Genomic DNA, 11,341 nt, shown 5'->3' with positions numbered 1-11,341 from the left:
TTGTGGATCTTGCTATAAAACTGTATTTTGACTGTATTGCAGTCAGAACTAGGTGAAACTCTGTTCTTGGCTATGCTGCACTCAATCAAAACAATAGTTAAAAATCCTATTTGAAAAAGAAAGGAAAAACAATAATAATAAAGAAACCAAATTAGAAAAAACCCAGCCCCCCGAGCCCCTCAGTTCAGTTTAGTTTTGAGGACATAGGCAAGTAATGAGAAACGGGATCTTCTCCAGCCACACTGTTCTAAAAAAATGGGAGGTTCCTGGAAACGTGTGCTGACATGAGGCGCTGCGGTGCTAACCTCGTGTTTCGGTCTTGGCTTGCCTTCTCTCCCCTCTTACAAACAGCAGGCTAAGTTTTATCTCCATGATTGCTGTCTAAGTCCAAGCTAAATGAAGCCCACCTTGCTTTCGGAGGAAGCTGTGGGTGAAGAGCCATGGACAGCACGCGCCGGCCGCTGCATCGTCAGCCGTGTGCTGCGGTGGAATGGTGGTTAGGGATGTTTCTGAGCTGGGTCTCTGGTTGTGTAATGTTATTTCTCCTGTAATGTGTAAAATTAGGTGAATTTTCTGCGTTAACAGGCCAGATACCAAACCCTTAGCGAAGGTCATGAGCAACCTGTAACACATCTTCAATGGGAAGAGATGGGTTAATTGTAGGAGATCCTATTCCTTGTAACTATAATTCTATACAGATATAATTATGCAATAATTATATACATATAGAAATTAAAGCTGCAGTATGATTATATCCCAGCTAGGCTGACAGTTAATTGTAGATAGTTGCTACATAAAAAGAACTGCAAAATGTTGTGTGGAATAAGATTTCTGGATGCTTCGGTAAATAAAACTAATTTTTGTACTCTTCACTGCTCTCAGAACATATGGTCAAGGATAATTTTTTTGGTCCTGGAAATTTTTTTCAGAAGATCTGGGGTCAGATATCTCACCAGAATGCTGTCATTGACAGAAGCATTGCTTCTGGTCTATGTTGGGAACCAATGGCTCCACAAAATGGGAAAGCAAAGACTCGAAATAAGCTTTCCTGGTGGTTTTTGGACTGTTGGTGCTTATTAATTGAAGAATCCCCTGAAATACATAACTCTAAGTATGGGCTTATGCTGATATTTGGTTGAAACCTAATTAAATGCTGTTTCTGAGTGGAAGTGGCTTTTCTGCACTGGCAGTCAGGGTGCTGGAACCCATAAAATCCTGTGTCAGTCATCACCTGCATCTCTTGGCTCTTCTCTCTTACAGCCATCACTGGAGTTCATGCAGTTTTCCCCACAATCCTGCCCTGTACTGCAGCATGTCTGCTCTTCACTGTGGTTTTCTGGCCATTGGCTTTCTGGTGCCAGGCAGGTACAGCTTGGGGTCCTTCAGTGGCCAGGTGGACCGGGCATCCCCCAGTTTAGCAGGTGTTATTTGCAGACTCCACTCCCAAGCTGGAATCTGCATGCCAGTGTACAGCCTGTTCCGGGAAAGGGATGGCACTGGGGTGACGGCTGGATGGGTGCTGTGGCTCCCTGAAAAACACAAAGGTATTCTGATGGTTACACTTTGGGCAGGTAACTTCTCACACTGAAATGGGAGGATTGTTTGAAGAGCACTTTAGAACGTGGGGGGAAGGAAGGTATTTTCTGAGTCAATGTATGCCTGAGATAAGCCAGGAGTTACACTTTTTTTTTATCCCAAATTTTTTTCAGCAGCTTTTTCAATTGGATCTAGGACCTGATTTTTTTCCCTGTTGTCAAGTGGCTGCATTTAGTGAAGGTTAACTGCAAAGCTCTCTGCTAAAGGAGCATTAACACCAGTTTCAGCACTGTCATTCCAAGGGGCTGCTGTACTTAGCTCATGATGCCTTACAGAAAACAAAAGATGTGGGCAAGCTCTAGAAACCCTCACCCACAGAAACAGGGTTGGTGATGTGGGGAAAACTCTCCCTCAACCCTTGGGGTTTTGTTTTGAAGTTTTATGACATTAACAGAAAGAAAAAGCTCCTGTGAGGACCTTGACAGGGCTGGACGATGCTGCGGTGCAGCGGGGCAGGGAGGGGGGGGTGCCATGGGCTGGGGCACCACATTCATCCCCAGGTGCCTGCATCAGATCTCGGAGCAGTGGTCCCTCTCCTGCCTGTCACCCTGGGACCTCAGGACCCTCATGGGATCCTCCTTTGTCCCCTTGTCACCCCTGCCCCTCCCAGCACCGAAAACACCCGGGTGAGTAATGCAACCAGTGGTAGCGGTGCCTGTGGTTTCGTGTGTGGGGAGGGAGTGTGGGCCCCCACCGAGGGGAGTGCTGCCGGCTTGCCAGCACTTTTGATGGTCCCTCTTTCACTCTCGCTTTCTGTTTTCACCCGCTGCAACGTTTCTCATCACTGGGTGCTTTTTTAATGTGTTCTTCTGTCCCTTTTATCTCCTGTGCAGAAGCTCTGGCAGGTTCAGGTGCTGTGGCTGACCTGATGGGCAGGCGGGAGGGCGGCTGTGGTGGGGCAGAGGGGCGGCTGCAGTTTTGCTCATTTCTTGCTGGTTTTGTATTTGTCGTTTCATCTGGCAGTGGTTTTGCACTTGAGGGGAAAAAAAGGAGAGCTGATACTGGTTAACAGGAGAAGCACCAGTGTGATGGTTTTTTTGCATTTCTTTGATGCAGCGTGATTGCCTGAATCACATTAATGATGGATGCAACCCTTCACCCCACCCTGAAGCAGCAGGATGAGGAGAGTGTTCACACTCTTGGGGCTGAGCCAGCCGATGACTCAAACCTGAGAAGGCTTACCGAGATGCAAGGTCAGAGTCTCGAGTGCTTGGGGATACCCGGAGAGCTGCTGGTGTGACTCATGGTTAGAGCATTCCCTCGTGAGAGAGGGAACCGAGCTCCAGTCCCAAGAGCATGTATTTGGCAGGAGTTATTCAAGCACCCATTCCCCCGGGAATGCTGTGCCCAGGATTTTGCACAGGTCAAAGCGTGCTGTGACGTGCTGTATGGGTGAAAGGGAGCCACTGCTGGCTCTCCACGCTGCTCCTCCTCCGGGTCAGGCACTCTCCTGGCAGATAATTTCTATAGAGGGACACGTTTAATTTTTTAAATTATTATTCCTTGATAAGCATAAAAAATAAATAAATCGGTCTTAGTGAAATGAAGCCCTGACTGAAAGGAGGTTATAACCCCTAGGTCTTAGTGGGAAAGGTGGGCTAGGGACCAGTCCTTTCCCCTAAAGCAATTATTTGAAGTAAATAATGTCTCTTCAGGGGTGAAACCAGCCCTTCTGGCATCGCAGGGTGGTGTTTTGTCTGCCAGGCCCAGGCAGCGTGTGCTGGAGGGATGGGCAGGGATGGCCTGGACCTTGCAGTGCTCACTAGGAGGGACTGGAGCAGCCGATGTGCTTGCAGGAGTAAGGATTACACCTATGTGTAGAGTGTAAGTAAAGTACAGCTTATATGTGTGAGTAAGTGCCATTTGACTTCCAATTTTCAGTACTACAAATATGTTGAGTATGTATTATCCTTATTAGGTCAAAGATTAACGATATTTAGCTGTTCCAGGAGGTTAATTCCCAGCAGGGCAGGTAAGGGCAGACCCAGCTGGTAACAGGTACTGGAAAATAGAAGCTTTTTGCGTAGTTAGTTGAGGGAGCACCCAGTTTATGCATGCTTGTCGGTTCTCAGGATACATGATACTCGTGTGAGCAGTAATTCCTGAAAATACTTTATGGAAGTACATGGTCTAACTTGCTTGCTCCATTGACAGAACCCATGGGGATGATGACGGCCTCACAGGCAGAGCAACCTTCCGCTTTTAAATGAGAACATTAAAGCCGTCTGCAGCAGCTGCTCTGATTTTGGATTACAGATTGCCTCATCCTCAAGAACGAAAGGGGAAGGGTTGCCGAAGCGTGTGAGTCAGGGGCTCGGGGCGTGGGGCAGCTGCTCTCCCAGTGTGCGGGGAAGCGGGGCTTTGCCGTACCCCTGTGAAAAGGTTGGGAAGCATTGGACAGGTTTGGATCCTAACAATGCCATGTAAAGCTCTTAATGTCTGTGTCAGTTGTCTAACCACTGCCAGCTGCGATGTGCATCTCTCCGGGCATGGCTTTCACCTGCTGTGGGCTGGGGCAGCTGGCAGGAACCAGACACAGCTCTGTGCTTGTGGCAGAGCCACTGTCACCAGCTTAGACTAAGCCACAAGAAAAACACCTTACTGAATGATAACAGTAACGCACAGGGCAATCGTGACTTGTGTTTCAAACAAAAATATTTTTTTTATTCAGCCTTCCAGGTTGTTCTGAATGAGAATTGTTACGAATCTGTATTACCTCAGTTTTTTCCCTGTGTGAAGTCACCTCTCCTGGGAGGGATGGCAAAGCTGCTCTCTATCCTGCAGGCCGGCACAGCCAGGAGAGGACCAGGCCAGGTTGGGGACAGGGCTTGCCTTCACCTGGAGCATCAGCATCTGCGCAGGGGCGAGCTCCTGACACAGCCCGGGTGATGGAAGCCTGAGCGCTGGTTTTCTTCGGCTGACTTCCACTAGATACGCACGAGGGGCTCGGCGGTGTGTTAGCGCTTCATTTCCCATCTGGCTGCATCTTTCAGCATCAGCAAAGGAAAGGTGAGGGTCCCCGAGTCTGGCGTCTGTGTCTGTGCTGTGGGCGAGGTGGGCTGTGGCGATGGCTCTGCTAACTGCAAGTGGCCAGTGGGGAAAAAAGGTATTGGTCACAGAACAAAGACTTAACAGGTTTAATTTTGAAATTATTTTTAATTTAGATGCAACAAATCTTGACTTAATTTTAAAACAATCAAAAAAAGAGAAACCTCTGGATTTGGTTTTATTAGAGCATGGATGAAACATCACATTTAAACTGTTTGAATCTGTATAATGTGTATGTATAAAGAATCTATATATACATGGCTACACCCAGCTGCTGACCCTGCAAGGGCTCTGTAGGAGACCCAAACCATTTCCGAGCAGGCTGCGCTAAGCTGCAGGCTCCTGGTGTCATGTTGAACTCAAAGGCAGCCCAAATACGACTGCACAGCCTCTAGTCACATCTCCCAACCCAACACATCTGCTGCAGACTCTTGACTTGTGCATGGACATGGGGCTGGTGTCCCTTTGCTCCCCAGAGCTCATGTTCCAAGGCAGTGGGAACGTGCAGGATGAGTGGTCCGACACAGTGATGTGGATCCCTTCCCTACTTCCAAACCCAGATCTCTGGGTGGTTTTTAGAGCTGCAGGAACCCTTGCCAACTCTTATTTGTGCCTTGAGGAGGTCAGTCCCCTTCAGCCATGAGCACTGGTCACTCCAGCAAAACTCCCTGAGTATCCGATGGGAGTTTTCCGAAGTCGTGCCTGCCTGGGGGTGTCAGGTCTGCCTCCATGGTGGGCTGAGGCCAACACCTGGGTAAATTCCCCTCCCACGGCTCTGCCGGCAACTTCACTGACGGGCAGCAGAGGAGTGCTGAACTGGCTGCCTGGAAAAGGCCGCTGCCCGAAGGCTGTTAGCTCAGGAGATGCATGCAAAACCCTGCAATTCCCTTTTTTCATATAGCCGTAGCTATTTCACTTTTCTTTTGAAGGCATGTTTCTTCCCCAAACCTGGTGTTGTTAGGAAGCCAAGGCGTAGGTGGCTACAGCAATGCTCAGTGTGGTGGCCGGGCTCTGCTGCCAGTCTTTCATGGCATCGCTCCATCAGCAATAGAGCCAGCATCCCAACTGGCATCAAATACCAAGTCATGAACTAGAAGAGGCTGTGATGGGTCAGAGCCTTTTGCACCACTGGGAACTGGGATCATTTATTTCGCATAGATCCTTTTTTCCCCTCCACAGTGAAGAGACTTTAAAATATAATACTTTAGCACTGAGAAAGAGCTGGTGGCTGATATAAGAGAAGAGGGAAGGTCTAACTCTACTGAGTGACTGAGGAAAGCTGCTTTAGCACAAGAGTTGGTACTCGCTGGTAAAGCAGCCAGTGTTGCTGCTGGTGGCCCTGCCCAGAGTGCAGGATGTCCCCAGTCACCTCTGGGGCAACAAGCGGAGGATGAAGGGTTCCGCACACATGGGTTTCACTTTGCTTTACAATAAGAAGGAAGAGAAACTCCCTGGGAGCAGACGTAGGCTTCTGCAGGGAAGCCAGTGCGAACTGTAAGCCCACCCCCCCACCCCCACCCCCCTGACGGTGTTTCCTTGGGGATGCCCTCTGCAAAGCAGAGCCTCCTTTGGGGCTGCGCAAGGATGGATTTGCTTTGAAGAGGTAAAAAAACAGCTCCTCGTTGCTAATCGCCTTCCCTAGCAGCAGTGCAAAGCAATGGGGACTGTCCTTGGTGGGGCTGGGAGCAGGGACCTCGCAGGCAGCACGCACAGGGTCGTGTCCCACTGCCCCAACTCGTCTCGTCTGAATCAGCGCGTGACCTGGTCCTCGTTTGTTAGTGCTTCTCCTTTGAAGGATGAAATAAGAAAAGTAAAAGGCTCTGTGTATGCTCTGCCACGGTTTTACATGCTCACAGCCCGTGGCAGTGCCCAGCTGGATGGTGTGCAGTGTGCCCCATGCACAGCGAGCACTGCTCCTCCGCAGCAGGGAGCTGCTGGGGGGGTTCGCAAAAAAAGGGAGAAAAAAAATAAATGGAGACACCCCCCCGCCAAGCTGCAAGGTTTGTTTGAGAGGAAGCGTCGGGCTCAAAAAGCATGTCTCTACTTCCAAGGGCTGATTTAATGTCAGCGGGATATTATGTCAGGCATCAGAATGATTTCTTTTTTAATGCATCATTTCATGCTTTTTAAGTACAGGTAAGTTTAGGACCAAGAGCCAGACTTAAAAAATCAAGAAACATCATGTTGTGAGACCAGCTGGAGACAGGCAAGGAAAAGCAAGCAGAATTTCTCCTTGATGTCCAGGAGTAGCTGAAGAAAGGGGTGTTGGAGGGGAGCACGAAGGGGACAGGGCATGGCACACTGTAGAGCAGGCCCTTTACTGCCTAGCTATTCAGGCAGCAAAATAATGATAATAGTAGTAGTAATAATAATATTAATTATAAATAATAATAATGTGCAACTGCTAAAAAAACAAGCTTCATAATTGTTTCCAAGCTGCACGAAGCTCTGTGCCTGCCCTTGCCTCTGTGGGCGGTAAGGCACGGCTGTGCCCAGTCTCCGCTGGGCGAGGAACCACGGTGGGTGACATGGGTGGTGAGCTGGCAGCACCCTGTGGTTTCGGCACCCCGCCTGGACGCCGGTGATGGGCCGTGCCCGCAGGCTGGGTGCAATGGGCCCGTTGTGCCATGCGGGGCAGGGAGAGGGACCATTATACAGATTTCACCCACGTGTTGCCCCATGCTCCCTTGGCCCCAGCTGGCAATGCCAGCTGGAGAGGATGACATCTCTTTGCAGCCATTTATCACAGCTCTGCAGCCTTCCTTTATTCCCCGCCCCCGTCCTGTGATATATATTATATATGTATTTGCTGGGGGCCCGCTGGTCTCTGGAGGCAGCATCACCGCAGGCAGCAGCTAACACTGGTGGATATTTTTCTGCCGCAGCCCATCCAACATACCCCTGCGCTTTCTGTCAGGTTTTTAGTCATTTGACTGATTTCTTTAAATGAACACACTTTTTTTTTTTTTTTTTTTTTTTTTGTAAACCCCTCCCAATTACAGGCAAGGGGCACTGAGCATGGAGGCTGCTTCAGGAACCCAATGGCTGGATGCCGAATCCCAGTTCCCAGGGCGGAGAGGCGGCCACTGTCATAACAGAAGCTGCTTATTACTGTCCTTGCTGAGCTCACCCCATGAAAGCAACTTTCTGACTGAAAGCCCTTGGAGTCTCCTTTGGGGAATTCGGCTCCAGGGTTACAGTACCGATACTGGGAGTCCCAAGTGGAACCGGTAAATGCCCCATTCATGGAAGAAAAGCATCAAAAAAAAAAAAAAAAAGAGGTAAGTGAGAACAAAACCCCCAAATCATTGCCAAGGGTGGGATTCCCAAAAATCCCATGCTGTGAGGAGCAGCTATTCCCCATGGATATAGAGAATTAGCTACAGCCAAGTGCGGCTGGTATACTGAGGGCAGCAGGCTGGGCGACGTGGGGAGCTTGTGGGACCCCCACCCCCATAGCCCTGTGTGCGTGTGCAGGGTGGGAAGGTGTTTTTGTTGACTGCATCAGGCTGTTTTTGGTGACTTCTAGCCTCGTGATGTACTTTTCCTATTGCACGGAGTGAGCTGCAGGCAGCCTCCAGAACACCGTGAAGTTTGGCATCCTGTGGCAGATGTTTTTTGTTTGGTGAGGACAAGGGGAGGAGGAACCAAAAACCCACCCAGGAGGATACAGGAGAGACAGAAAGTGGGACCAATGCCCAGAAAGATGTGGCAGAATACATATTGCCTGTGACAGTGCAGCAGCAGCAGCAGCTCAGAAACCACGCAACACCTTTCTCTTTTAAAAATGTCATTTAATCCATCAATTCCACAGCATTGCCATCATACACACCAGCACGACGCCTCAGTACATGGGAGACAGAGCCAAGGAGATGCAGTTACCCAGAAACACGCTTTTTTCTTAAAAAAATCCAACCCCCTAAGGATGTCAGGGGGGAAACCAGCGGTAGGTGACCGGAATAACTAGTTCTCTTCAGCAAGTTAAAGGCACTTAGCAAGGGAACGAAACTCCAGCCTGACCAGGCTGCCTCACCCTGGTGCCCCACAAGCTGGACCCTGGCAGGGGTGATGCCGGGGATGATGCTGGGGGCGGCTGTGGAGGGCATGGGGTTCCCCAGGAGCACCAGGGGGCTTTTTTTTTTTTTTTTTTTTTTTTTTTTTAAAGCTGAGAGCAAATCTTTTCTATTTGGGGCTTTTGCTGTTCATGCTTTAAATCCAGCAGCAGGCACCTCCTTGCTGATACCTGAACAGCCACTTCTGATGGAGGCACCAACTCTGCGCCCTGTGGGGATGATGCTGGCCTCAGAGCACTGCAAATGCATTTTACAGAGCAGAAATATAAAACCTGGCAGGTCTCCCCATGTGCAGGCAACAGCATTAAGCCAACCAAGAGCTACAGGGAAACAAACACCCCAATATATATATATTATTTTTTCTCTGCATAGATTCAAAGAAAAGCAAAACAAGAGTTTACATCATCCCTGGTCTGCAGGTGAGGGCTCTCCTGCCTAAACCAGCCCAGCATCTTTCTGCAGAAGCCACCTGCCTGGGGCAGGCAGTGCTCCCTGGTCAGGGGACACTGCCCAAGGGGTTGCAGGACAGGGACTGTCCACTGGAAACCCCCCGGAGCAACTCCTGGGAAAGGAAAAACAACCGTAAGTTAAACCAACACCCCCACCCAGCCCCACCAAACCCCAGCAAGGGCCGGTGCTTCCAGAACCTGCCCTTTCTGAAAGGAAAAAAAAAAAAAAAAAAGGGGTGGGGTGGGGAAGTCATTTTATAAAATACATTCTTCGTGGGGATCAAATTTTAATGCAGCTCATGCTTTTCTGAAAACACCCTGAATAAGTCATTAGCCAGACCCTTCGCTAAGATGAATTCCCCCCCGAGGAAAAAAGAATTAAAATGTAAAAAGCTGGTGTGTGCGACATGCACGTCTGCTGCTGGCTACGGCCAGGCAGCCTTAGGAAGGGGGTGGCCGAGCTGTTTTCAGCATTAAATCAAATAAATGAGGGATGGAGACAGACCTATTAGTCTCCCAGTGTCCCTCCTCCTCCCATACCGCAGAGGAGGGCACATCCAGCACACAGCACGGGAGCCCAGCCCAAAGGCAGAGAGGTGAGTAATTACCATATATAATACATTTAATATGCTGCTTAGATTTTTAACATAGATTTTTCTTTTATTTCTGACATTGGCGAGTCATTTAAATATTTAGCCCAGACAATAAAATATATATAAAAAAACCATCTACGGTATGTGCCTGCTGATTCTTAACAATAGTCACAATATTAGGGCCCAGTGAATGTTATTATAGAAGAATCTCTGAAGTCCACATCATACATAGATTATGAACTGACAAATAAATAACTCTACAAAAATCCTGTCTTCTCTCCATAATTTCATGTGACTGGCAAAAAAAAAAATTATAAAAAAAAAAGACTCTTTCTGGTGATGACAAATCAGGAATTGCACATTTAGTTCGAGGAATACATTACTGGTGCATCACCAAAGTCAACCACTAGGCAACAAAAAGACGTATCATATGAAACAATTTTTTAAATTTTTATTTTACATATTTATACATAAAACTTTCAAGGTAACTCTCTGAATCCAACCGAATGTTAATAGCACATCTAAAAATGAATGTCAGGTAGTCAACATTCACAAAATGTTGAAAACTGATTAAAATATACATATTACTGAAAGCTACAACTTCACTACGAGGCAGGCATGTATTTTTTTGACTTGTATAGCACCTTCAAGTACAGTTCCTTTATTTTAAAACTACAGTGAAGAATAAAAAAGTAGTCAATGGTAAAATATCGTTCAACTGAAAATCTCTAAACAGACAAAAATAAAGTTAAACTACCCTCTCTTCTCACCCATGATTTATAATGTTATAAGTACTGTACATTTTTTGTAATAATATTATTAAAATGCCTGATATTTAGTGGCACGAGTAAAAAAATTAAAATAAATTAAGAAGCAGAGGCCAATCACCGGACATAAAGCTTCAGACATGGTCAATGACTAACACTGGTTTTCTTGCGTGCCACTGTGGACGTCGGCGCTGGGACACACAGAAGCAAAATGAAGTCTCGCTCCAGCTCTGCTCCCGGGGCTCCGGGCTTCATTTTGCCGGCATCTTCTCTGCCATGTGCTTCTGCTGACTTTCGGCGTGTCTGGGGGGAGGAAAGAAGCTGCATGAGTGGCTGTGCTGAGGAGAGGTGGAAGCCCAAACCACGCGCAAGGCTGTCTCCAAGCCAGCATCCCGAGGTAAGGTGTCTGCCTGGGCTCCTGCCCGGCGGGAGGGGACAGGAGGTGGGCGAAGGGGAGAGGAAACCCTTCTCCGGAGGGGTCTGGGGCCAGCTGGGATGTTCCCTCCCCTCCCGCAGGGCCAGCCAGCCCTTCACCCCCAAACGATGCTGGGATGGGGACAGTCGGTGCCCCTCGCCATGCCCCGAAGTCCCCACCGTGCTGACCGCAGCTTCTAAATGAAATTAATTTCCTGAGCTGCCATTAATTGCGTTTAGGAAGCGAAGTATTCCCTGAAGCACAGGAGAAACAGATGCAAGGTGGTGCTGGCGTTGGCCTACTGACCACCTCCACCTCCCATCCCAAATCCCCCCCTCCATCACTTGCTCTTCATTAAGGGAAGCAGCGACGGCACCTTGCAAGACTCGGATGTGACAAC

General features: G+C 48.5%; 1 protein-coding gene across 3 annotated transcripts in view; it reads right to left on the bottom strand.

Moving 5' to 3' along the window:
* Positions 1-10,188: 10,188 nt before the first annotated feature.
* LOC308072813 (schwannomin-interacting protein 1) overlaps positions 10,189-11,341 on the bottom strand; it is a gene marked incomplete at its 3' end in the record, with an annotated part of 204,589 nt that continues 203,436 nt past the window's right edge. For all 3 annotated transcript variants that reach the window (XM_080410231.1, XM_080410234.1, XM_080410233.1), the window contains one exon: positions 10,189-10,829. In XM_080410231.1, coding sequence (XP_080266357.1) covers positions 10,778-10,829 — 52 coding nt within the window. The remainder of the gene's footprint in view (positions 10,830-11,341) is intronic.

The sequence above is a fragment of the Falco punctatus genome, assembly GCF_963210335.1.
Source record: "Falco punctatus genome assembly, chromosome: 13".
NCBI classification, from domain to species: domain Eukaryota; kingdom Metazoa; phylum Chordata; class Aves; order Falconiformes; family Falconidae; genus Falco; species Falco punctatus.
This window is presented reverse-complemented; position numbering and strand designations above follow the sequence as displayed.